Here is a 27,449-nt window from a genome sequence, read left to right as displayed (position 1 = left end):
GACGTGCCGGGAGCGCGGCAGGAGGAGGCGAACGGGACCCGCGCGCGGCCCGGCTCCTCACGGAGCTCCCGGACTGCGCCGGCCTCCAGTAAGTGCTCGGGGCCGGGCGGAGGGCCGACGTGGGGCCGCCCGAGGCCCGAGGGCGCGGCGGCGGCGGCGTTCTTCCTGCCGTGCGGGGCAGGCGCTGCCCTCCGCTTTCGCGCAGCGCTCCGTCTGGTCGCCTCGGGCTTCTCCCTTCTCCTTCTTTTATGGTTATTTTTTTTCGAATGTCATTTTTTTAAAAAAAAAAAACTTTCTGACGAAATCTTGGCTTTGGTGTGAGGGTCTGCGGGCGCTTCACCTCGAGGGAGCTGTACGAAAGGTACAAAAGGCGATGGCACCATCGCCCCGCTGGGCGTTCAGGGCTCAGTCACATCCCCAGCGCTAAGAGGATGATCTCATGACCCGCGTTTTATTTTATTTTTTGATGATGATGATGATGATTATTATTTACTTCTCCCTTCTGTCTTCTCAGGTGTTACCAGGGCACAGCCTACAGTGCTGGTGCTGATTATTATTATTATTATTATTATTTGTTATCATTCCCTTCTGTATTCTCAGGTGTTACCAGGGCACAGCCTGCAGTGCTGGGCGTGGGCCACTGTGATGTGCGGAGCTGTGGTGGCTGTGGCAGCCCCCAGCCTTCATCCTGAGCGCTGCTGTGGCTGCAAACCGGCTGTTGGAGGGAGCTGCAGGTTAGCAGCGTGCTGCTCAGCCACCTGTGCTGCTTGTTTCTCAATGCAGACGGTTTCTGAGTGGACAGCTTGCCTTTAAATGTGTGTTAAACTCTGTAGCACAGGTATCATTCCAAATGTGCGTTTGGAGTGTTATGAATTTAAGACTTAAATTCTGCAGATGCCTTGGGAGTAATTAACGCATAACCTGCACAAAAGGTGTTGTATTACTGCATAAAATATTTGCCAAGTGACTTCAAGAGAGCAGCGTTTTGTCTCTGAGGAGCAGGCTGTTATTTTGAGGCCTGTTTTTGAAAAGTCTTCTGTCTTAATTCTCATGGTTCGTTGGGGGAGATTAAAAATGCTCTGACAGAACACTTAATAGTCAAGTGGGGAAAAGTTCAGTTACACAACTTATTAGGCTGATCGTTAGGTAGAAAGTGCTCTCATTTGACTGAGTGAAGCTGAGAATGGGACTGGTGTTTTTTCTTCAGTTGTTAAGACCTGCATTTCTTTGTGCTTCACCATGCAAAGGCGTGCTTTTACAGAGGTTACCAGCCATTTATGTATATATACAAAGATGTGCGTGGAATCCAGACTTCTGGATGCTGTAAGCTTTTTGTTGCCTTCTGACACATTGCTTTACTTCACTACGAAGGGGCCATTGTATCTGCAAAGGTGCACGTCCTGTTCTCTTCCCCTTCACCCAATCCCATATGTGACACTGGAAAACAGAACCGTATTTGATCACAGTTTGCCTCTGTGAGGTGTTAGAATAGCTTTGCATTGTTGAGTCCAGAAGGGTTTTTTGTCTTTTTTTATTTTTTTCTCTTTATCCACTTCCTTTTTCTACACTTTGACCATGTTCATTGTGATACAGCACAAACCCAGTCTTTACCATGATAGAGCTGTGGGGGATGTCTGTGGCTGGATGCTGTACAACAAGGTACTCCTTCTGGCTGTCTTAACAAACTTAACCAGACTGAAATTTTTAAGGATTTTTTTTATTCTTTTGGTGTAAAAAGAGTTATGAAATACAATGAAGGCTTGTGTCAGTTTATTTCACAACTGAGTTACGGTGAATCTTTCAGGTACATGCAGGAGTGTGATCACCTATGGAAAGAATTCTTCCTCTGAGCTTAGTCATTGCTTCTTATGATGTACCATGCTGGATACATTGAGAGGAAATCATTCTAGAAAGCGTTAACAGTGGGTTTGGAGCAGTGGATTTGCCTTTTAGGTTCCTGCAGTTTTGTCTCCCACTTCTGGTTATTATTTTTACATGTTGATCAATTCACACAAGTAACAATGTGCATGACACTGTCAGGTTCCTAAAGCAGAGAAGCGTGGAAGTTCTGCTTTCCTGTTTGTCACATCCGTAAGCATTAGGGGGTGGGCTGGAGTCTCGCTTAGAGGGATTGTCAGCCTTGTAATTCAGTGGTAAATAAGCCCTGATACGGCATAAAGTATTAATTCAAGAGTTTATATTGGGTTCTGTGCATTCTAACAGTTAATACTTGGCATGATATCACTGAGTACTGGGCTGCCAGAGACAGCTTAACATAAAAAAAAAGTCAAACTTGTCATGAATCTGGTGTCTGCAGTTACTCAGCGCTGCTATTTTGTTACTGTAGGAAAAATCAGTTCTGAGTTAGTAAAATGTACAGATGAAATCTGTTTTCTTAAGCTATTTCTGTGTTACATAACTGCAGCTGGCACAAGCTTCCATTGTGTGCATTTCAAAGATGGAAATCAGGAGAAGGATGTGTGGTAGGTGACTAACAGGGTATATTGCAGCATTAAAGTGTTTTGGAAGAAGAGATGCTTACATATAAACTTGAGGGAGGACAAAAGAAGTAGTGTGTACGGGAAATAGGAAGCACCTTAATGTTTTTTTTTCCCTGTCACCTCTCCCCTGTAGTTGTCCTTTCTTAGGAGCAGTGACTGAATGATAGAGAGAAGATGTGTGCCATGGCGTGCAGAGATGTGTACATGCAGGGAAAAAACCTGAATGTGAGAAAAGGCCTTGACTTTTCCAAATAGCTGTGGCTTGTTTCAGAAGACAACTAAGTTCTATCAGCAGGAGTAATAAAGGCTGACTGTATGTCAGAGGGTTAATGCAGAAGGGAGGAAGTGCAAAAGTCCATTTTCATTGACTGTAACAGATTAGAAAAAAGCTTTAGGACATTACTAAAATGTGACCTGATCTGTGCCTGCAGTACGGCCTCCAGCGCAGGATTGGACAGAGTCCAAAATGCCAGGCCTGCAAAATTCTTAATCTATTTTAGTAGATTTAGAATTCCATCAGTGTCTTTATTACTAAATGGCCCTGGTTATTTGAGCTGACACCTATCACAGTAAATGGAGTCACTTCAAAATGCAGCGAGCCTGGAGCACTGGAAAGTGAGAGCGAGTCTGAAGTGTGAAGTTCCCTAGCCTGTGGTGGTATGTGCTCCATTGTAGCCAGCTGTATGTCACTGCTAGTCTGAACAATGGCTTGTGATAGAAGAGAAAGCATCCTTCTTCACAACAGTTGTTTTCTCCTGATAGTCAGGAGCAACAGAAAGTGTTCTCTGAAAATGCTTGCGGGGGTTCGGAGCTGAGCTGAGTAAGCCTTTGTACGGCTGCGTGAAAGTAGAGGGCAGTCATTTGTTTCAGTGCCAAAGTAGGTGAATTTAGGTAACTGGATTTAGCACAGAACGTTTTTACAAAGTGGAGTAAGTAGTTCAGAACAAGAGATAAAACTGTCTGTTCTTTGGTTTCATTGAGTCTAAATGCAGCGAGACGTGGTGGGACGTACTGCTCACAGTGCTTTATAGAACTGCGTAAGAAACAGGAACGTCAGAATCCCAGTGAGCTCACCTGACATAACAATAATGTGCATTCTCTTTAAAAAAAAAAAAAAAGCATGCTGAAGAGGTTAGAGAAACAAGTACTTGTTTCAGTTTGGGTTTTGAAGTAATACGTGTTAATGTACAAAACGACTGATAGTAGAGATAAGGCTGAACTATTTAGAAAAAAAGAGTTCTATGCTGCTCTCTGAGACTAGGACTTTGTACATCTGTAAGTCAAAGGTCATTGTCTGATATGCTGTAGTCTAATTTTGAAACACTTAGAGATGTATTAGTGTATGGCTCAATTTTATAAATAACACCTTCCTGTTAGTGCTAGGTAAAGCAGCAGGGTTTTGTGCTGCTGAGGAAGGAAGCTTGGTTCATTGTCTCAGCACTGAGCAGCGTTTTCTCCCTCCAGGGACTTGCAGAAGCATCTAGAATGTGTAGGTGTTACTTTAATCTTGGAGAAGGAACTTATTAAGCTTTCTGGGGCAGAACTGTATGAGCCACTTACTTTTAACAGATGTTATCTGCGTGAGTAGGGAGTTGCAGGTCTGGTAGACGTTTGTGGCATTTAACAGTTTAAACAGTTTTCAGGTTTGAACATATGCCTTTGCCTTGAAAATCTGAATAGTTTAGGTATTTTATGTAGAAGAAAGGTGGTTCAATGGTGAGTGCTGTGCTGAGACTTGGGAAACAGGTTGAGCTCTGTGCGTTGCCAAAGCTCTCTGTGTGGCCTGGGACAAACTGCTGCTCTGTCCCTCCACGTTCAGCTGGAGCTGCAGAGCTCAGTGCATCACCAGCCGTTACAAGGTACAGCAGTCAGGCTTTGAGGTGCCTGGAGCCTAGGGCTTCCTTATGTTGGAAGTTAGAGGGTAGGTGAGCTCCCTGCTGAGTGTGAAGTCGAGGAAGAAAGAATTCCGGCAGAAAACCTTTTGGGTCAGTTAAAGGTAGAAAGCAGGTTGTTAAAGGCTGGAGGAGCACTGCGTTGTTTTGTGTATTAAAAGCAAAAGTATAAAAGCAGTGCTTAAAAACCTGAATTGGCCAGGTCTTTCTGTTGTGATCCAAGGAACGACAGCAAAACTGTGTTCCACTGTCAACTCTCCTTTTGTGTGGAAAATGCCATTAATTCTAGGTAAGCATTACATCTGAGTGGTTTAGCTATCAGTTTTGTTTATTAGTTATTGCTGGCACGGTAGAATGCCCTAAATTCCTTTTGATTTTGTTGGCTTTTCAGGTGAAAGAAGATGAGAACAGATCAGTTTTTCCACCGCACCACTGAGCTAAAAGTATTTTGGTTGAAAATCCTTCTGCTGGAAGTTAAAGATGGAATTGTCCTTGCTGTAAACTGAAAGTGCAGACTAGACAGCAATTATCAAGCTGTGCAAACATGAGTTCTTATTGCTGAGAGCCTACGCCCCCAGGAGCAGTCTCTGCACTGACAGAGATGTGATAAATTCATCAGTTTAATATGCAGTTATTTTGATGTGTATGAGTGCTTTGGTCCCCATCACATTTACATCCCTTGTCCAATAAAATATTTGAACTTGTTCAGACTAGAGATTTAATTAAGCGTTCTTCTGTTAAGTGCTAGAACAGTTACACGCCAGGTTTGGTGTAAGGGAGCAGTCCTCCCAGCACTGCACTTCAAAGGACGTTGTTCAATTATTGGTTAGTTCTTTAGGAAAGCTTATGATACCAGATGGGAATTTAGGCTGTACTAATAGTTCATCTGGCAAATTAATTTCTTCAGCTTGAAGACTTTGTGCTGCAGAGTTAGGTAGCGATGCTTAAAGGATATTTCTGCTTCAGTAATGTTCCTGCTTAGTCACAACTTCAGGCTTTTGTTGTATTTTTTCCTCGTTAACCTTTTCATTTCCTCACTCCTTAAATGAAGTTCACTGTAAGTACACTGGCTTCTTCATTTGTGCTGGCTAATTTGTGTTGCTGCTCTGATTTTATTTTTTCTTTTTTTGGGGGGTGCAGGGGAAGAGTGGAGGTGCAGCATTGCTTTGTGAGAGGTCCATTTATTCCCTCCTTGGGGGAAGGCAGTAAGTTGAAAACCAGCCTGTTGTTTGTTCATGGTAAGTTCAGGATTTCCAGGCATGTTGTTGCACATAGACAGGATTTATGATTCTTCTGGAGTATTTCCGTCTTGCTGCGTGTAGGTCATGGGGCAATCCTGCAAAATGCCAGGAGCCCAATGGCTTCCTGGTGCTGTTAGGATTAGTCTGTAGGTGGAGTGTGGTTATTCTTTGCATGCTTTGTAATTCATGCTGTGAGGAACACCGGTGCCAGCACAGCCAGCAGCCGCACCGTGAGCTGGTATTTATGACATGGCAGTACAGTGCATGAGGGGGGGAGCCAGCAACCAGCTGTGGGCTATGCCTGGTGCAAGGCATATTCTGTAGGCTTGCAGCTTGCTTCTTTCTTATTGAGAATGGGATTTTCTTTAATTTGGTAGGGGAAAACAATAGACAAAAAGGAAGACAGTGACCTGAAAACTTTGCTATTTGATGGTTGGAGATCTGGCATGTGTTCTCTAAAGGAGTATTGGCTCACTTATATGAGGCAGACAAAGCCTTGTTCTCGCTGAAGAGCTCCCACTGAATTTGTTCTTACTGTAGAGCTCCAAGATTACTCCTCGCCACCGTGAATCCTCATGTGACACTAATGGGATGCAATCAGTAAGGCTGGTTCTGGAGGAGCCCTCCGGCCTTCCAAGTGCTGGGGATTCTGACCTACACAAAGCTTTGCACAGTGAATGAATATTTAGTTGTCAATATAATAAATAGTAGCTGACTGACTCAAGAAACATCAGAGCATTTTCCTTAGGACTTTGTCATATGTGAGTATTAAATCACATTAATGCTGTAGCATTCAAGTTGTAGATAATGTGGACTACAGCTATGGGCATTTGTCTCACTGAGGTAAGGAAAGGAGAGGAGTGGAATAGTTGGTTTATTGTGACTTAACAAGGCTTGAAAAACAATAGATCAGATGTTTTAAAGATGGTGATGACTGAGTAAGGCTTAAGTGCATGATAATATTGCTCTTTTTCAGAGGTGATTCATCAGTGCAAGTAAGGCTGCTTCTGTATTGTGGCTTGGCTGGAAGTTGGGTTAGATGCTTGTGAGCAGAGGGTTCTATTGTTAGACATGCCTCATAGCTTGATCAGGGATAGGAGAGGCTTCTGCTGCTTTTATTTGTTTGATTTTTATTTTTGTTTTTAATTTTGTTTGTGTTTCTTCGTGTATTTAAGAATTCTCTTGTGCAGCTGCTTTTATTTTTGACTTTGGAGAAGGAGCCTAAATGTAGAGATCAACATTTCCTGGAGACTTCCAGTTCTCATCTGCAGATCACTGCTAACAGCTTCTTTAGCTTCTAGCAAATCAATCATGTCATCAGTTTAACAGAAGCACTCAGTTTGCTGCACCGTCTGGGACAGAAATGGAACAGAAACAGTGATGGATCTTTGGGAAATAGGGAAGCTTAGCATGTCATTTCGGAACAGTCAGTCCTAAATTATCATCAAAATAGTGCCCCAGTCATCCATCTCTCTAGCTGCCAGGGTTTTGGTTTTATTTTGCTTTATTTTTCTTGCATGTTTTAAGTACTTTTCAGAAAACTGTAAGGGGTCTGTGAGGGATGGGAGAGAATTTGTTGCTGGGCTGAAGTTATCAACATAGCATTCTGCCTCCCTGCTGGAAAACATTACAAGGGATGAACAGTCCAAAGTTTAAGCAACTGTACTGGGAGATTACATGGTTTTCCAAAGCTCTTCAGAACTGCTTGTCTCAGGGTTTTCTCCCTCCTCCTCTTTATTGTCCAGTATGCATGTGAGAAGGAAAGCTTTCATTGCTGTGGTTTGCGGGGTACAAGTGGGACAGTCTGAACTCATCCTTTACCCATGGGAATCAATAAATGGAGTAAGTGGTCAGTAAAAATGATGACCAACTCGTGAGCTGCTGATTTACAGCGGGAAGCTGGTGGTAATTGCTGAGGCAGAAGCAAAGAGCTGGCAGCGATTGAGCTGCCACTGGAACTGCAGGAAAGACAGGCAATTGCTGGAGCTTTTCCCCTTCCCTTTCCCCTTCTGTTTGTGTAAATTAAGCACTGACTGTGAAAGGAAAGTTGAAGTAATCGAAATGCTACCTTGCATGCTTTCTTCGTCTTATAAAGGCTTTGGACTTGAAAAGGTGGAGGAAGCCTTCAAACTGTAAAGGAGTTGAGCTCAGCAGGTGCTGGTGTGAAGCTAAAAATAGCAGATAGTGTAGGAGAGTTAGAAAAGGCTGTTCTGAGCTGGTGGGGCAAGATGCTGGTGTGCCTCTTGGGGTTCTGGTCATATAACCCAGCTGCAGGCTGGAACAAGGCGCTCAGTAACTTTTAGATGGAGGTGCCCAGGAGGCTCAAAAGCCTTCAGCTGTGATATAAATCTTAAGGAATGTTGGTACACAGAGGAAAAGAGTGGTGAGAGGGGAAATCCGAGAGAAGTTGGGCTGAGGTATGTACCTTCTTAATTTAGTACTCTGCTGCTGAAAAAAGGGATGTAAGGCTACAAAAATAAGCGAGGCGTCCTGTTTGGGTTATAGCACAGCCCTCGCTGTGAGGTTGGAAGAGCTGCTCCACTGAAATAATGTCACTAACAGTAAGTGGTATCTTACATAACACTGTATTACGTAGAGCATTTTTAAGCTGATGTTGTAAAGAATTGTTAGGTTGGTCTTCCAACCTGAGGCGTTGATATTAGTGGCATTAGCAGTGCAGGATTCTGCGTTCGTTGCTTTGCTGTCTGTCTGGAGCTGCCAGGCAGGGTGCTGCAGTGAGGTTTTGTCATGTGTTCAGCTGCTTTATAACTGGAAGAAAGGCCTAAATTGATCGTTACGTGCGTTATCAAATTATGGTTTGTTAATGAAAGCTGAATGGAATTGGTATTAATTGGGGGTGGATTCTTGCCAAGATATAATAGGATGGAAGCGGAGTTCTGCGGCTGGAGGATGACTGCATGATTTCATGTTGGATTTCAATTTTATAATGAAGCTTAAGGCTTTTTAGCATCGGGTAGGTTTCTGAAACCCTATGAAGTGCAGCTTCAGCCTACTCCAGCAGGAAACCAGCCACTGACACATACTTCTTATCAGCTTCTCTGAGAGCTTCAGCACTTAATACTAAGCTGGACTTGTGTCTCAGAAGCACTACTTGTGTTGTTGGGACAGCCTGGCACAATTTGGGAGAGCAGTGGTAAATAACAAGTTTTGCATTTATTTAAATTAAAACTGTGATGCCAAGTTCTGCCAGTTTAGAGATATAGTTTAGAAAACAGCCGCCCTAAAGCTTGCCCCTAGCTACTGCTGTTTGTATAGGGTGCATAGTGAGAAGGTGTTCCTCCAGTGTAAAGAGATCCCAAGAGCTGGTGGGGTTACTGTTAGGACAGAGTCTTGAGAGTGCCCAAGTGTCTGCTGTCACACGTGGTTACAAGCAGAACTGAGTTACAGAGCTTGTCTGAGTTCTGTGGTACTTGCATTGCAAGGGCACGGTAAGAAAATTTAATCACCTTAGGAAATTGTGATACTTCACTAGAGATCAAACTGGTGTCTCTGAAGTTTAAAACCACCACTGCATACTTTATGTGGGCACTCCTCTGCCTCTTAAGGGGGAAAAGAACCAATTGGTCAGGTTCTCAGAGCAGGCTTATACCCAAGTAACATCCTTGCCACTCTGCAAAGAACGGCTTGCATCTCCAGCAAGTGTGCAGACTTCATCATATGCAAAAATGTATATGCCTTTAGGATTAAAGAATTTAAAAAGGAAGAAAAACAACTGGATTTTTAAAGTGCCCTCTCACTCTGACACTGCAGTCTATTTCAGCTTTTTTTTTTGCAACCACTGCTGAATGGAATTGGGAAGCTCTGGTCCCTGCTGGGCAGCATTTCAGGCTTGAATTGGCACCAGGAGGTTAATGTGGTGCTGGTGCAAAAAAGTTTGTTACCTCACAGATGGAATAAATTGCCTTAAAACTGGTTAATTGAACAACTTTTTGCATGGTGTCAGGATTGTGTCAGCAAAAAAAGTTATTTCTCAGTGGTTGGTGCAAAATTTGAATGGTATTCAAATCCTAACCAGTGGTACAAAAGGACAGTTGTAAATGCAAGCTTGTCTGTGTTTTTGTGTATGTGATATCCAGAAATTAGTACATGTTATGTCTACATCTGATTGCCAAACATGAGCACTTCAAAATGTACTTACCAGTGTCTTGTGTTGTGCTGTGTGAGACACAGACAGTTATCAGGTGTCTGCCTCCTTATATGCATGTATATCTATTTAAATCAAGTAACTAAGCATGGAAATGGAGTGCAATTTTAATAAATATTAAATTACACAGTGGAAGCTGAAAGTTCTTGGAAAAAGTCTCAAGTGCTTAAACCTTTCATGCATCAACTTAATATTTTAAGTTGTTGAGCACAACAACTTAATATTGTTGTGTTGGTTTGGTTTGTTTGTTTTTAGCAAAATGCAAAGAAGAATTTGCTTTTTTTGTTTCGGTTCTGACCTAGTAAAGGTTGGCACCAGCCTGATTTTATTCTTTAAGTTAGATTTTGGTGGTATTTTTTGTGTTTTTTTTTTTTAATGTCGAAGTTTGCTTTTAGTCTTGCAGGGCTGGCTTGCAAGGTAAAGCAACTGTCCTTTAAGAGAAGGCAAAACCAAAAAGAGTGGAGCCTTAAAAGCTGAAGCAGGCAGAATGGGAATGGGTGGACAGTAGTGCAGATTCTTTGGCAGCAAAGAAAACCCAAAAGAATGGCAGCCCGTGGTGACCCTCATGGTGCCATGTGTATATTGAGACTTTTGCTTAAGGCTGGGAAATGTGTTCACGTTTCTGCTGCACACGTCGCTTTTACTGCTTGATGTACAAGGATGAAGAGCTGTCTGTTTGCACCATTGTCAGCCATGAAATTCTTTTTTGAGGAATAAAGAGAAAATGTGAGCAGTATTTCCAAAAGCTGCTCTGTAGGCCTTGCTTGAGCAAAATATATATTAAAAAAAAAAAAAAGCATGTTGGATGGTGGTGCTGCTGACGAAGATCCTTGGTCACGGAGGTCAATGTCTAAAACAAAAGCATAAAAAAAACATCACAGAATCACAGGATGTCCAGGGTTGGAAGGGACCTCAAAGATCGTGAATCTCCAACCCCCTGCCTCATGCAGGGACACCAACCTCCCACTTCATACCAGCCCAGGCTGCCCAGGGCCCCATCCAACCTGGCCTTGAACACCTCCAGGGATGGACAGGACATCCACGGCCTCTCTCTCTGTAAAGAAGTTAACGTTATCTCAATTTTGCCCTATTGGTGGTTATTGTTTATTGATGTAAAAACAAGCACTTTAATTACTGCTTAGATATCCTGAGTGTGTGCTTCAAGGAAGTAAGGACGAGCCATCTGTGGGAGGAAACAGCTACACTTCACTGATTCTTCTGTAGAAATCTCTTTTGGGTCTGAGCTGAAACTGCTTGAAAAGTTGGAGTGGTCTTAAAAGCAGTTCTGAGGAGCTTTGCTTTACTTGTCTGCTTCTTGTTTTGCAGTGTGATGTTCTGGGTCAGAAATGCCTTATGTGGATCGTCAGAATCGCATTTGTGGTTTCTTAGACATTGAAGAAAATGAGAATAGCGGGAAGTTTCTGCGGCGGTACTTCATTCTGGACACGAGAGAAGACAGTCTGGTCTGGTACATGGATAACCCCCAGGTGAGGTGCAATAGTTATTAGGCCAAATGGATCAGTTTGATTTCTTTCCTTCTGTACGTGTATTAAAAAGTTGAACAAGTGCTTTATTATTAGTTCTGTGCATGTGGAAACTTTAAGAAAGGAAAAAAATGTATATATAAAACAACAGCTTTTCCATCTCTCTTAGAAAATACGTGAGGCAGCCTTTGAAGTATGTGGCATAACAGCTAAATGTCACTTCTTGTCCCTTCCGCCTGCCCTGATCAAAATACATAAGATGCCAACATCTGTTAAGGAAAAAGTATTCTTTCCGGATTTCCTGGTTGGAGACCTGCAAGAATCCTTTTTTCCTCTAGTCAAATGCATACACCTCTGAAACAATTACTGCTTGTATTGTTTCTAGCAGTCTTTCTGTTTTTAGTTTATTACCAGATGTGTGTAATAAACAAGTGGTTTAGATCCTGTTGGAAGCGTACATTGTGTATTGTCTGTAAAAACCTGTTGGATTTTCTTTGTTTGTGGCACTGAATGATTCGCTTTTTATCTGTGAACTCTGAACGTGAAGTGACAATGGTTTAGTCTCACTTTGTAACATTGATTTGTTTCAGAATCTTCCCTCTGGGTCTCCGCCTGTTGGAGTCATTAAACTTACCTATATTTCAAAGGTAAGATGGCACGTAGGACACCTGTTGGTAGATATTGATATGGATATGAAGTAGAAGATAAATCATTGGGTGTGATAGTTTGCAGTAATAATGATCTTGAATAACAGAACAGTGAAACTTGTAGTAAATACTGAATTCTTATTCATTTACTTGCCCAGGGAAACTAAAGAGTCTCTATGCTTAAACTTACAGCAAATTTTGCATTAAGAAATAAGTGGAAAAAATCAGCCTTTCTTTGCATGTAACTTTTTCCTTTTGTTCTTCTCCTTCATCTTATCACCTACTTTTTCTGTTCTTGAAAGAGATATAACTAGCCACATCGATACCACAGGCACATCTTTACAGACATTTCTGTACCCATCTCCTTCCTATTTTTTTCCTTCCTACTGCTTTGACTGAAAGCTCACATTTAGTGACTGAAGCCCTGAGCAGTAGGAGATGCTTTTAAATTTTTAGTTCTGTTGAGATACAGAAGTTAAAATGCAAATACAAGCGTTGCATTTGGCAACTTCAGCATTTTGTCTGTGAGATTTTTCCCTTCTTCAGAAGGATGGGGAATCCTAACATTTAAGGAATAGGAGCATGTGGCTTAAGCTGTCTTTTTGCCATAGGATGTACACCTTAAACTGAATATTACGTAATGTTTTTCTTTTTGTCTGTGTATCATCATAGGTATAATGAGATCTATAGCACACACTATGTTGCTCATCTTCAAATTCAGCCGTTTACAAGAGTGTGGTGATGTTTGATGTATATTTTGTGTACTCAGTGATATTTAAAATGTTAATTTTCCTGCTAGGTTAGCGATGCAACTAAGCTGAGGCCAAAGGCAGAGTTCTGTTTTGGTAAGTTCTTGTGTGCAGCATGCGTGCCAAGTAAGTTCTTCAGAAACTTGAAACTTGCAGAAACGTTCTGCAATTCTATTACTAGATACAGCTGGTAGTGTTGTTTTTAGAAATGGCTTGTGCTCACCATTTCCTCTTTAGTACGGGTGTGATGCTGGTTTCTTCATGATGTGTTTTTATGGCTTTTTCATATTTCAGCTTAATGAGGAGTAGGTAAGAGTTGTTTCTTCAGATTTTTGAAGTTTTTGAGACATTAATAAGCTAATTAAAAATGATGGCTGTTTTCAGAGATACAGCATGCCTGTCAGCTATGGAGGCAAGTCATCTAACTATTTTAATCTGTATTGCTCATAAAAGAGTACATTTAATGGATATTAAAACACCATAATGCTTGCCAATGCTCTTGGGTTAAATTTCAGCCTATGATGCTTCAATGAAGGAAATAATTCGCTTGGGGTACCTTCTAGGTTTCTTGATGCTTGAGCTTGTTTCAACTTGGATAAAGCTTTGGCAGCTCATGAAATCCCTTAGATTTTTTTTAAATAATTTTGCTTATAACTAAGTCACTTCTCCAGAGCTTAACATGATTCCAGAATTTCATAGCAAGCTATTAGCACTCACAAAATGATACATAAAGGTGGTCGTTGGCCACTACTCTGTTCACAAGCAACCTTTCTTTATGACTGCATTCTCAAAAGAGCTTTATCTCAGTTGAAGGTTCTGGAAATGCCTGCAGGGTTTTTTTGGCAGTTAGGTAGCACCTTTGCCAAGGGTAGTGTTACACATAGGCCCAGAGGAGGCAGCTTTGCTGCACTTTGTGCAGATCCATACAAGGTTAACACGTGGTGTGACCCATGCAATGTATTGTTTCCTCCCTGGAGGGAGTTGCCTCCTTTGCACTGGGTTTCTCTAAGGTGCCTGTGTTGGAGCTCGTGAAACTCTTGGAAATCACCCTGTGTGTAGAGCTGCAGGGATTCTGTACCTCGTGTGTCAGTTCAGTGCCATCTACAGATTCCTCTCCATATCGACATGCAGAGATGTTTATCCTCATCAGCAGTAAAGCTACATTTAATGCTGGGCCAGCTCTAAGAAGCCTTAATTGTCCAGGTTGCTGACTTACAGCTTCTAATATTCTTGGCTCATTAAAGAGTCTTTGAACCTTTCAGGAGAGGGGAAAAAGAAGCCCTATTTATTGTCATTCTTTTAAATTTTGAAGGAATTTTGTTGTCAACTCATTCTACAGTTCTGCATTTTGAATTGATATTTGCATCTAATAATATTTGCTGTAAGCCACCTACTTGGGGGAAGTGGTGAAGGCATTGTGGAAGTATCTGTTTCTAGCACGTATGTTAGTGATGACTTGAACTGTGAAGTAAAGCAGCAAATACCTTGCAGTTCTGGGAGAGCTTTAGTTGGAGGTTATCTTAATGCTCTTTCAGTGTAAATTCTTAGTTTGTGAGGTCCCTAGTGATGGTTTTTCACTGTGACTCAGAAAGAAGGATGTTTGTCCTTTTTGGATAAAAGTCTGCTGGGTGTTGCTGGGTGGAAATACAGAATTACTAGAGTTCTTCTTTCTTTGTCAAATTACTAAAATAAAATAAAAGTTTTGTGTTCCTGACTCTTTTAAAGGTGTGTGGTCCAGGCCATCATGTATTTATTGCTGGAAAAATCAATATTGATCATTAATTAATAATCTGAGATTGTATTGCATTAATGAATTTATTGCAAAGGATGGTAGATGGTGGGCAGAGGATTGAAAGTCAAAACTGCAGAAGTATAATGCCTGATGCTTGGGGAAATTGAAACTGGGAAAAGGAAACAGCTATAAAAAAACCATTCTGACTAAAATCCAGTACTTCCTTTTAAATAAAAAGTATTGAACAGATCATGTGTGCTGCATTTTAAGTGTTGCAGTTGTTTTTGTTTTTAAAAAGGCAAGAAGGTGAGGCTTCCTCTGAATAAAGGAAGCCAGTCAGTGGTTGTATGTGTATCTTACCATGATTTCTTAAGAAGAAATGCAGCACTGAGCTTAATCACTTGAACTGGCTTATCTGTTTGAAGTAGCTCTTACTGTGGTGTGAGGCTTGCTCTTAAATTTCAGTTTTCTTAACTTTTTGTAATGCTTTTTAACAGTTATGAATGCAGGGATGAGAAAATATTTTCTACAAGCCAATGATCAGCAAGACCTAGTAGAATGGGTGAATGTTCTGAACAAAGCTACCAAAATCACAGTAAGTGGTTTCATTCCTATGTAGCACTGTTTTCAAGTGTCAGCTTTGTCAACTGTTGCATGTCTCTGGCTTTCACACTGGAGAGGCCATTTTATCTCTGTAAACAAGTGTTGGCTCATTTCCAAGACTTGAAGGAACCAAACAGAACTCCCTCCTAAACTTTCATTTTTGTTCATTTTTGTTTGCCTTTTGCTTTGGAAATTGGACAAAAATGTGAGTTTAACTTGAATAAAACACGTGATAGTCTCTAATAAGGGTTTTAAATTACTGTATGCTGTCGTATTAATTGAAATATCTGAAAAATGCTTGCAGGCAAAGAAATGTACTCATGCATTTACCTGATGTCACCTGAAGTTTAATAATTCATAAAGTATTATTAAAATAGTGAACAGATACATGATACTGTGTTACAAAGGCTCTTACCTGATTTCAAGTAATATCTTTTCAGAGAAGTATTAAGCTATTAACTGTGTTCTTAAAACTGCTAAATTGCTTTCCTGGTTTGTAGCAGGGCAGCTGGTTATCACATCATGGAAAACATCTGTGGATTACCTCAGTCTGTTAAGAGACAGAAGTGATGGTTCTGTTTCTGTCCATATTTGAGGAAGTGATGATATGAGCTGTTTTAAGAGCATACCCTTACAAGAAAGAGTTCTGAGCAGAGCACAGTTCATTTCTTGTTGATGGTGGTAGCTTTCTCATGTTTGGGGGTTATCTAGGGATGTGATGTTTCTATGAGTTGTTGGAACTGTTTTAATGCAGGCATTTGTTTGGACTTAGAAAAACTTCACTATTAATAATAAATAAAACCGGAGTGAGAAGGCTTTGTGGTTTTCTGTTTTTCATGAAGAGGAGCAGGGGAAAGCTGTCCCAGGCTGACACTTGTGCTCTCAGGATTGCTCATACTTCTCTGCAGATTGGAACTAGATGATCCTTAAAGTCCTCTCCAACCTAAGCCATTCTGTGATTCTTTTGTTTGTAAAACGTGCAGTCCTGGCTGTACAGACTAGAATCACAGCAAACTATAAAGTAGCTGCTGTTCTTGGCTAGATCCATTCAATTTCAGGCTTTGAGTGTACCAAAGACTTGCGTGAAAATTCACTTTGTAAAAAGAGAATCTGGGTGCCACTTCTTCCTGAAGGAATTTGGCTGGCCTGTATATTTATCTAGTTGCTAGTTCCACAGTCAGTGGGGAGTCTCCATTCAGCACTTATTACTGATTTGAGGGAATGTGAAAGGAAGTGGGATATAAAGAACAAGTTCTACAAATTAGACATCCTTCTGGAAGATCAAGTCTAGCGATCATGGCAAAGCTTGGAAGTGATTTTTAGATTTCATTTCAACTTGGTGGCATCTTAATTGGTCTTCTTCTGAGGACTGAAGAATAGCCATTGCAACATATTTTCATGTAAACTATTTCTAGCCTGTACAATTAGAAAACATTTCTTGAATCCTGCTGAGTGCAAACTGAAAGTATTTCTTAGGATTGTTTTTTTTTTCTTTCTGTTTTCATACGAATTTTGTAAAACGTAGTTAATTATTGTGTTTCAATTTGAGGTACCAAAGCAGTCTGATCCTCTGTGTCAAATGGATAATGCAAACCGTCAAGCTGAAAGCCCAGGTGGAAAGAAGCAAGTGTCTTACAGGACAGAAATTGTTGGTGGTGTTCCTATCATTACCCCTACCCAGGTAATACCTCTGGGAGAAGGGGGGTATTATTTTTTTTGGGTGTGTCTGAAATGAGTTGTTGGGGTTAATGGTGCCAAAGTTCTGTCATCTTAATGGGCAGGAAGAGTGGAGTGAAAGGAGTTGATGTCAGTTGATTGTGCTATGCTACTAGAGGTAGTAAGGATGGCAACAGATTAAACTATCACAAAGAACCTTAGGAAATGAGCCTGTGAAGACAGAAAGTGAAGTTCACTGAAAATATGTGAGGTAAAGCATTCTTTCAGAAGTAACCCTAGTTTTGCCTAGAAATTATTATGTTCTAAGGTAACCATTTCCTCTTGAGTGAGAGGTAAGAGTTAATCTTGCACAAAAGCATCATCTTGACGTACAGTAACATTTGGGGTGGGGGAAGGGGTGGAAATTCACACAGAAACATCAGGAGTTTGTAGGACAACAATAAAAAAAAAAAAAAAAAAAACAAATAGAAAACATCCTTGCTGTTTAAATCCTGTCTTTCCCTGCCCAGACCCTGACAACAGCATGGTAGTGTAGGTTCACCATTAGAAAAAAGAATGAGAATATGCTGAACTTCCCTCTTTTTTTTTCTTTTCTAGAAAGAAGAAGTCAACGAGTGCAGTGAAGGAGGTGACAGGAGTTACCTGAAACGATCACAAAGTCACCTTCCTTATTTTACTGCCAAACATCCCCCAGATAATGCTATTATCAAAGCTGGCTACTGTGTAAAACAAGGAGCAGTGGTAAGCATTTGAGATCAGCATGTTTCCTTAGTCGAGAGCAAAGGTCTAAACGTGGTAGTTCTACTTACCAAGTAGGCAGATGTAAAGAAAAAAACATGGTTACCAGCAATTACAGCATTGCTGCCAGTATGAAGGATGATTAAAAGTAAGCAGTGTCCTACTGTGGAATATAATTTGTCTTTTTTGTATTCATGGTCTTCGACGTTGTTGATGTTTTGGAGAGAAAAATTTGTTCACGCATAGGTTTTCACATTATGGTTACTGCATTCAACTAAAACTTCTGCTCTACTGCAGTTATGTTGAGCTCCTTATTTTGTTTCCTAGAAGCGTCTGAATTAGAAATCAATTCCTTTTTAAATCACTGAGGTGTTTACAAAACACTATTTTAGTGTGCTACAATTTTACTGTAGTTCAGAGGAAGAATTGTACCACTTGTTAGGCTGATTAATACAAGTGGAACTGTTCATGTGGTGCCTTGCTAAATTGACTAAAAGCAAATAAACTCTTCAGATTAGGCGAGATATACATACTGTGAGCCCTCAGAGTCATTTTATCTTGAATTATGAACCTTCTGGTAGCATTTCAGGTTTTCACTAAAAATTAACTAGAAGCATTTAACTTAATTAGTGTCTTCTTACATTTCTGCTACAATTTTAAGTGGAGGTTTTTGCACAGAAATCTTTCAGAAGCTAGTATTTTCTACTATAAAATCTTTTCAGTGCTCTCCCCTGCCAAAAGGCAGTCTTGGGGAATATATATATATTACTGTGTATGTATTATATATGAAGTTATTTTCCTTTTGCAGATGAAGAACTGGAAAAGAAGATACTTTCAGTTGGATGAAAACACAATAGGATATTTTAAGTCCGAACTGGTAAGATTCTGATTGTTGCTTCTCGACAATACTTCCAAGAAAATCCAAAATGCTTTTGAAAAATGTGTCATTCTACTCTTGAAACTTGTACCAGTGTCTTATAATAACTTCATGATTGGGAAGAAGAAAAAAAATCACAAGATGACCAGGGTTGGAAGGGACCTCAAGGATCATGAATCTCCAACCCCCCTGCCACATGCAGGGCCACCGACCTCCACAATTAATGCTAAAAATGATTAAAGTGGCTGTTAAATCAGACTTCAGTCTTCTTTTTAGGGTTCTGCCAGTACTGCACTGAAGAATGATAGGGTATATTCTGTAATCACCTTGATTTTGTTTTAATATCTTGTCACTTCATTCTCACATACACTTTATTCTTGAACAGCAGCTCATTTTGTGGAGGGACGTGACTAATCTTGCAGTTCTTGATCTGAAGTTAGGATGAGGGGATGCTTATCATACAAATGGTGGGATCTTTCCCCATGGCACCCAAGACAGGGAAGGAAATCTGCTGTTCACAAGCAGTGCTGTGTGTTTCCTAAAAGTACTATTTCTATCTTTTTTCAGGAGAAGGAACCTCTCAGAGTTATACCACTTAAAGAGGTCCATAAAGTTCAGGAATGCAAACAAAGGTGAGGAGAGAAGAGCTGGTGCTTGGGACACAGTATGCTGCATGTTGTGACTGGGCTGCTTGTTGGAAACATGGAGGAACTTAAATAGCTTCAGTTTACTATACATGTACAATGCTCTTCATTTGCAACAGGTAGTTTGTGTGTAAAACTGAAAGTGGGAGTGCTGTGTTCCACACGTACAGTGTTTGACTACTGTTGTAGAATGCAAATAGATTGGATGAGGGCAGAATAAAGGAATATCATACAGTCATGAGTCAGAGAAGCATAAGTACTGTCTGATTTGGGGCAACAATTCTAGTTGTCCCTTTTCTGCTTTTACAGTCTTTAGACCTTTGTCTTACTCAAACACTCAAGCCAAACGACCAAAGTTTAGATGAGAACTCACTGTCTCCTTCTGTTTGCTTTCTAATGAGTGGCAATATAAGGAATGAATCAGCTCTGTAGCTGTGGAGATAGATACTGTGGTTTTTTTTTTTCTTTTAAGCAGGCTGCTATTTAGGAATAATGTTTTGCCAAATCAAAACCAAAATATAAATATGAAGTCTAGGAGAAATCTGGCGAAAACAGTATTTGAACTTAATATAATAGGAATTTGAATGTTCAGATTAAAAATATTGAGCAAGCATGCGTGTCACTAGTGAACTAAAGAGTCTTCAGGCTAAGTTCAATGAGTTGCTCTTTTTCTACTTTTTTTTTTTTAAGGAAAAAATACAGGGTGATGAAGAATGCAGAGGTCTTTAGACAGCACATGCTTTGGTTCTCTGCACGTTTTAGAGTATTAAAGTGAATTGGGAAAGTTGAACTTCCTGGTGAACTCTTTTCTTTCATTTGCAGTGATATCATGATGAGAGACAATCTCTTTGAAATTGTCACTACTTCTCGAACCTTTTATGTACAGGTAATTTCTTCTAAACTTTGGGTGAAACAGATTGACATTGTCAGAACAAAGAAGCAGTGCCATTTGTCTTCTGAAGTTGGATTTAAATGTACTGTAATTTTCAGAAGGCATACAATTTTCATTATGTTTAGAAGATGCATGTGAGAGGTACTCTGAATAACAGAGCAATACAGTATAAAGCAGTAAATCCTAGTGTGATTTGGTTGGTATTTGGGTTTTCAAATTCCATAGTATCCACTCAATATACTAAATCTTTTACTTTGAGGTACTGAATCTTTATTTATAGTAATCGAGTTCTCAGATTGAAATTAGTTGCCACATGAAAATAGCACAGGAACACCCAGTTTTTGTATCTGAAAGTGTTTTTGGCAGTATGTATCTGTATGCATGTTATTCACTGCATCTTTACCATGTTATTTTTTTAATGTTTGATTTAGTGTAAATCTCAAAGGCTTGCATTGTCTAGCTGTGTGGGAGTGTGATGCTTATAGTGCTATTTCTCCTGTTTCTGGAGGAGGAAATCATTTCCAGCTTTCTCTTGTAGGATCAGAATGGCCTGTATCATCTGATAAAGGTTTTGGAGCCAAATGCTGAGTTCTGGGCTGTCTCATAGCTGAACAGAATTGACATGTTACACGTGCTTCTGATGGTGTATATGCTAGTTTTAGTCAAATGCAATCTAATAGAGGGAGCTTTAGCTTCTTCTTTGTCTCAGACACTCACTGTCAATCTGTTTCATCTTTGTAAGACCCTTGATCTATGTAAATGTATAGCAGACTCTGAATATAGACTGCTTCTTATTTTGCTGTAGCTCTTCAGTAATTACCTCATAGAAGTAAAGTGACTGAGATGCAGAAGTTGTCATTGTGCAGAGTCCCCTGAGGGAGGTCAGCAGATCTGTAACAATTAATGTGGGTGGTTTAATTTGTTTGTTTAAACTAAGGAAAAAAAAATGAACCTAGAATATGTAAATAGTATTTGTGTGAGTACTTATTTATACACTTGCTGCTTATTATTTTATAGGAACATAAGTATATAATGGTAAATTCAAGGCAAAATTTTAAGAAATGTCAGCTTTAAGAAATACAAGTCCATGCGGCTTTAAATAAGAGACGGTTAAAGTGGGATAAGGCTCTGATTTTTATGCAGATGGTCAGCATGCTGAGAAAAGAGCTGATAGTTAAACCTGCCTCGTGTTGTTTGATCCAGGCCGACAGCCCAGAAGACATGCACAGCTGGATAAAAGCCATTTCTGGGGCCATTGTAGCACAGCGGGGACCTGGAAGATCAGCAGCTTCCGTATGTTACTCTGAAACTTAAAGAAATGCAATTAGTTGGTGTTCACTGCTGCACACGAGGTTCTAGATTTTTTACTTTTTGTCTGTCTTCCATTCTGTCCTGTAGTAATGTGGCATCTTTGCATGAAATTTCCTACTGACAGGCATAAATTATTTTGTGTTTTTAATGAACACTTAGCTTAGTCTTATCTATATGTTGCTTTACATGCATTGTACTGTCTTGAACATGTAGGTAATGCAAGTGCTAACATAGAAGAATTCTTCTGAGTTCAGTTGGATCTTTTGTTGCTATGCTGCTATGAGTAAAATGGAACCTTCCTAATTCCTGCGAGGCATTTTTGGTAACTGAATTTTGCATTCCAGTGACGAAATCCTAATGTGCTTGCAACAACTCTAGCTGCTAGACTCTCGTTGTCTGTTGCTCGTAGTTCATTTTATATGCAGATACAGGTTCACATTTAAAACACTTTCTGAAGAAATGTCTGCTCGCATGAATTAGGCTTTGCTGTTGGAAACGTAGTGTGAACACCATCTAGCATTACTGAACTGAGGCACTGTGACAAACCTTCATGTTTGTGAAGGATGCCAGCATTTCATCCATACTTGCATTTAAACTACGTCACAGCGTCCCCACGTATAGCCAGATAGAACAAATGGAATACTGTACAGTTCAGATGCTGCAAGGTATGCTTCTTCACTTTCTGGCTATGGGGTGTTTTGTAATAAGCTGAATATGTCATCACCCCCATAATCTGAAATCCAGTAACTTAAATCTGGCACCTGACTACGTATTTGCATTGATGTTTCTGTCAACTGAACCTAAGCTGCCAGTTATTTTTGCAGCTGAGAGCTGGTTTTAAATAATAACTTCCTATCGTAAATCTTAATTCTTTCGGGGGGCATGAAAATGTGCAGATAACTTTTCTTTGTGTATGCTGGTTTGTTTCCTTCATGGGGCTAACTGAGCAACCTCGCTGTTACTGTCTGCATCCCTTTTCTCTCTCCCTCTCTTCTTTCCCCAAGTATAGGTTACTCTAATCTTAGCTTTGCACTGTGTTCCAGATGCGGCAGGCCAGAAGGCTGTCGAATCCTTGTATACAGAGGTATACATCAAGAACTGGTGAATGCAGCACGTATGTGGGCTCTCATGGAAACTTGCCTTCTTAACAGAGGGCGTAGATCTAGAGACTAATTTGCGCTATTAAGAAACTAAAAATAATGCTACCTGTTACCATTACTGAGAACTAACTCATAAATTACATCATTCACTTACAGGTTTGCGCTGTATTCTCTTGCCTTTAAAATAATTGGAGTTGAAAAGTGACAAAAACCTTTACTTCAAACTAGAATATGTTTTAAAACACAGCAAATTATGTAATATAATTTAGAAACGAAAGTACAGAAACCAATTTGCATGAGAGTTCATGTTGCCATTTTACTTCAAATTTTGTTTTGAAACTGCGCAAAAGCAAAATTAAACTTCAGCTACCCACAAACTAATGCAGATGCGTGCACACAAAACTGCACGTCTTAACTCCAGCAATTGGAAGGATAATACTGCAGCCTGATCTGCATGGCTTGTAAGTGTCTGCATGAAATTTAGTTCAAACGTAGCAGCGTTGTAATGTGCGGTCGTTCAAAGCAGTGCAGCTTGAGAGTAACGTTAGCAGCAGAGTCTTTTAAATGTGAAATTAGTGTGGGTAGTAAAATCCAAGTATCCTTTGGCTGATATAATCAGAAAGTTTTGTGTAGAGATCTCGTTCTCAGCTCCCTCACTGCTGTCCATGTGTTCACCTGTGAGCATTGTTAAAAAGATGAGCAGTAGTAATATGCTGAATCATACAATCTCCTAAAGCAAATGTTTTTCTTAAAGTGAGCTGTCATGTCAGGTCTGATATACAGCAGTGCAATTAATATGTAAAACTTTATTGAATTTGAGCACAAAATTGAAGTCCAGAGAAAGATGAACAGCTCCTTCATCCTGTAGTATTGCATCATATGGAAAAGAAATATGATGTTATTTGGCAGAATCCATTATGACTGCATTTATGAATTGCTGTCATAGCATTCTGAAAGAAACTTTGGAAACTGCTGTGGAAAAATGATTTCATTTAGGATACGTATTTGCATCTTGGACACATCTGTGATAGGTTTTTTTGCTAATAAAGTGCTTGAGAAGTGCCTTGATTTGTGTCCACACGTGGGTTTGCCGGTTTCTTCAGTTCCTGCACTAACACAGAAGAACATTGCATTGCAGAAGTGGCAGCAGCAGCAGCTCCTGATACATGCAGTGAAGTATTCAGTGCATCACTGCACGTTGTTCTGGTCGTATTATTTAACTTAACATCCTGTGCTGTTTTAGCTGTCCCAAGGTCTTTGAGACATCCTTGCAGAGCTGACAGATAGGATGCAGAATCTGAGACGTTGTCTTCTGGAGGTAGAGGTGTAGGTCAGGTAGGCTGTCCTCATGTCATGGTTCAAAGGGATACCTAGCCCCTGGCTGCATAGAAGTTGCTGTGATGATGGCTCGCTTGATTCCACATGCTTGTGGACACAGAAGGTTTATTTTCTTAAAGTCTGTTCATTGTAGATCACCAATATGGATAGATACAGCTATAAAAGCTGTTGTAGTTATTGCCTGGGTGTGAGGATGTGTTTAGTAGGTAGTACAAGTATAGCCAATCCAAAACGATTCCAGCTTTTCTAAGATCAATTGTCCCTAAGTTCTTTTGTTTCATCCTTACTAGTGGTACCTTCAGGATGCCACCTGCACTGCTGAAAGATGTTCCAGGCTCCCAGTCAAAGACTGAGCCTCCAAGCCTTTAGAGCTTTTCTCCTGTCAGCATTAAGCAGCCATTTTTTTGTATTTTCTCACTATAGTTAAATTGCATCCCTTACTGCTCCCATCACCTAGCAGGTCTAAAAGTGAGCTCTGTGCCTTAGATTTCTAAATAGTACCTAGATGGTTTGGTAATTTATTTCTTTCAGGAAGTGAATGTTAGATTATTTTCTACAGTGTCAGTCTCATGAAGCGGTTTGTAAAGGACGACAGAATGGCAGGTAACAGTTATTAACCCAAGGAAGTAACTTGACAGTTGAAAGGAATAAGATTTTTTTTTTTTCTGGGCCATTAACTTTGGAGCTCTTATGTGGTTTTAATAGCAAAGCAGAGTTGCCATTTCTCTTTAGTCCCCAAAATAAAGTAAGGAGATTGATCCTTGCGAGAAGAATGAAGAGCATCATAGAATCATTGAATGGCCTGGGTTGAAAAAGACCTCAAAGACCATTTAGTTTCAGCCCCCCCTGCTGTGTGCAGGTCACCAACCAGCAGCCCAGGCTGCCCAGAGCCACATCCAGCCTGGCCTTGAATGCCTGCAGGGATGGGGTATCCACAGCCTCCTTGGGCAGCCTGTAAAAGTGCTTCAGGATTTAGGATGCAAGTGCCTGTTGTATGTAAACGTTGGAATCAGTTTATTTCTGAAAGATGTCATTTTCAGTAGTTTTGAAGGTGCACGTCTTCAGAAGGTTATAAAAGTCTTAATAAAATGAGAAGCTTCAGTTTGCTGGACTACATTATAAAGTGTAAGGAGCTGCTGCGCTTGATTTGAGAAATGTAGTTTCTTCAAATGAAGCAATGGATGTTGCTGTCACACACTGCTGTAGGCTCACACTTAATACACTGCCTTGGGAAAGCACTTCCCTCCTCCTGCTATGGCTGATGCTTTGCTTTGTGTATTTCCTGTCTTGATTTTGTTTCTGAGAGTGAAATCTGAGACTGCATCTTTGCAATGCGGTGTCAGTGACTTGATCTGACGCGTGCCCTTCTTTTCCAGGAGCATCCCGAGTCTTCTTCCGACCCCAACCATGCTCTCCGTTCTGCCCTCCCAGCCCCAGCCACCTCACATTCCACAGCCACTCACAACAGCCCTCTGGTCCCAAACCCTCACGCCAAATACCCTGCCTTGGAGAAGCGAGGATTTCACGAATCTTTTACCAAGGCCAAGCCAGGGAGCTACAAGATCCCGGCTGTCGCTGCAAGAGAATCAGCTGCCAAAGTGACTGAACAGGGCCTCTGGGAACCCCAAAGCAAAAATGGCACTCAGGAACAGGATCCTGGCCTTGTGGATCTGGATGACGCCAGCCTTCCAGTTAGCGATGTGTAATGATGGAAGTGTTTGGAGAATGATCCATTTGTTCGGTCCTCTAATTTCCTTGCTCAGACTTTTAACCAAAGAAAATTACAGGAAATAAGAACGAAAATAAAAAGCAAACACTGATTTTTATATATATATATATATGTATGTGTGTTTATGTACACATATGTGTATATATATATATGTTTGTTTGTATATTGCCTTTCAGCCGAGGGTCAAAAATGGACCTCATGCGTTTTCTCAAAGCCTGATAGTGAATCACCAGGGAGGGGCCAAACTGCACAATTTACAATGAACTAAACAAAAGACAAAACCAAAAATGTACTTTTGCAGGTTAGCAAAGTACCAGCAACTTTTCATTCCTGATCTGGCAAACTAAATTTACAATTAATGCTGTGCTGTGAAAACCTGATTGCCAAAATATGTGATTACTTAAACTTCATTCTGAACTACGGTAAGATTTTATGCATGTGTGAGAATTGTTTCTCTCCATGGCTTTCAGATAGCAGGAAATGCACAAAATGTTTCTTCTGTTCTTTAGGATCAAAAGTGTCAACTGAATTGTTATCAGAATAAGAATTCTGGGCTCCCTTGGAATTCTAGTTATGGTGCTGAAAAATTTCCACTAAAATAATATTTTGAATAGTCTATTTTTGATGCACTCCTAAAGGTGGGTTATAACTTTTTGCACATTTGGATTTTAACGGACTGCATGTAATGTTATGGAGTGGGGGAGGAGGGAAATTGGACTTGTGAGTTTGGACACTTTGGACCTTTTGAACTACGTAGGGTTTATATTGTGTTACATGAGGCTTTGCAGTAATTATTTTTGTTCAGTGTCTGAACGTATCGTTTGATTACTGTGTTGAGGATGGTTTTCTCATCAGTGCTTTGTGAACAGTTGTTTCTGTGTTGGATCAGTGGAAGACCTCCTCGTTTAGTTTTGTCCTTATTGGTACTGAACTGTTCACAGTCATGCAATTGTGGCCTATAACTTTTGGTGCACTAACGATCTTAAGTGCCTGTGTTTTTTCTCACGTTGTTGAAACACTTTCACATTAGGTGTGTACACAAACCATTCTCAGTGGCTTTGGACCTCGGGTTGAGAGTTGTTCTGAATAGCATTGTTTGAAACGGCTGTTTAGAAATAGAAAGCCTGCGCTAGGGATGCCAGGCTTCTGGTATTGCATCTACTGGCTGTGCAATAGATGTTTTTGGGAAAGAGAGAATGAATGCTTGTCGTTTGTGTACACTGCGTCACGGGGCTTCGGTGGTGCAGAGGGGAGGAACCTTTACATTTCAAGCATTGCATTAGATTGAGCGTGTGCTTCTCATCGTTTCTGAAAAGCTGTTCTAATCAGAAGCCCACGGATGTGTCATTGCTGCTGCTTACTGTGGTTCAGTCCAGCTTTGTGTTACTTTTTTGCCTGCTCTGACCTAAGATACATATCATACCAGTCCATCTGCTCTCTGACTTCCAAACTGACTTCCTGCCTGAGAGATACGGATGGCTTTACCGTGATCGTTTGCTGATCCAAGGATGGAACAGTGAAATATAGTCTAATTTCAGAACCTTAAGTTATGTCAGCACCTTCATTTTTTATCCATAAGCTAACTAACCACAGTCTTAAGGCAGTGGTGTTTGTATATTACTGGTTTTCTTTGACTCTTTAGATACATGTGAAAACTAGCACAGAATTGGAAGCTTCTGTAAGTGTCTAAACTAGTATTGTAGGTTTTAACTTCTTTAGAGACAAAACAATAGCTCTTCAAAGGCTTATTTTTTCACAAGTACATTCGGTGTGGAAGACACTTTGCATTAAAATATTTTTACTGTAGTCTAACATCTGAAATCACTTGCTCTGGTACAGCTTTCACACTGCATGTTCATTTTACTATATTTTGGTATTGGCAATTTTACACATCGGGTGGAGGTGAAGCAGCTCCATTGTGGATCTTTTAAAAAGAGAGGGAGGGGGGCAACAGAAAGAACTACTGATGTAGCTCAGTAGAATAGGGAAATATTTGTGGTTGGTAATTGTCAGGGTCTCCTATTTATCAGTACTTTTATAAATCTATGAAAATTGTTAAATTATTTTAGAAACAGTGCTGTAAATATGTCACATTTAAATTGTCAATAAATCACTTTGGGTAACTTAAA

The 27,449-nt window shown here is 40.4% G+C and overlaps 1 protein-coding gene across 4 annotated transcripts; it reads left to right on the top strand.

Moving 5' to 3' along the window:
• On the top strand, positions 1–27,449 carry PLEKHA1 (pleckstrin homology domain containing A1). 4 transcript variants are annotated; one of them, XM_042818391.1, is made up of 13 exons: positions 1–88; positions 11,126–11,286; positions 11,874–11,930; positions 12,730–12,775; positions 14,909–15,006; positions 16,564–16,695; positions 17,289–17,432; positions 18,238–18,306; positions 18,874–18,938; positions 19,773–19,836; positions 21,046–21,135; positions 22,197–22,237; positions 24,968–25,276. In XM_042818391.1, exons 2-13 carry the CDS (start codon positions 11,146–11,148, stop codon positions 25,191–25,193), a joined length of 1,173 nt encoding a protein of 390 aa, XP_042674325.1. In that variant the 5' UTR covers positions 1–88; positions 11,126–11,145; the 3' UTR covers positions 25,194–25,276. The 4 variants fall into 4 exon arrangements, with proteins under 4 accessions (XP_042674325.1, XP_042674323.1, XP_042674322.1 ...); XM_042818389.1 differs by having other exon boundaries at positions 22,197–22,267; XM_042818388.1 differs by lacking the exon at positions 22,197–22,237 and having other exon boundaries at positions 24,968–27,449.

The sequence above is a fragment of the Centrocercus urophasianus genome, unplaced genomic scaffold, assembly GCF_019232065.1.
Source record: "Centrocercus urophasianus isolate 14NV4802_14NV808 unplaced genomic scaffold, USGS_Curo_1.0 seq_17, whole genome shotgun sequence".
Lineage (NCBI taxonomy): Eukaryota > Metazoa > Chordata > Aves > Galliformes > Phasianidae > Centrocercus > Centrocercus urophasianus.
Note: the sequence above shows the minus strand (reverse complement) of the source record. Positions and strands in the feature narration are given on the sequence as shown.

Excerpts from the sequence above, each read along its gene's own strand:
- PLEKHA1 (XM_042818388.1), top strand. The coding sequence starts at position 11,146 with ATGCCTTATGTGGATCGTCAGAATCGCATTTGTGGTTTCTTAGACATT. Across the intron at positions 15,007-16,563 it reads ACAAAGCTACCAAAATCACA|GTACCAAAGCAGTCTGATCC; the intron begins GTAAGTGGTTTC and ends TTTCAATTTGAG. Across the intron at positions 21,136-24,967 it reads CTGGAAGATCAGCAGCTTCC|GAGCATCCCGAGTCTTCTTC; the intron begins GTATGTTACTCT and ends CTTCTTTTCCAG.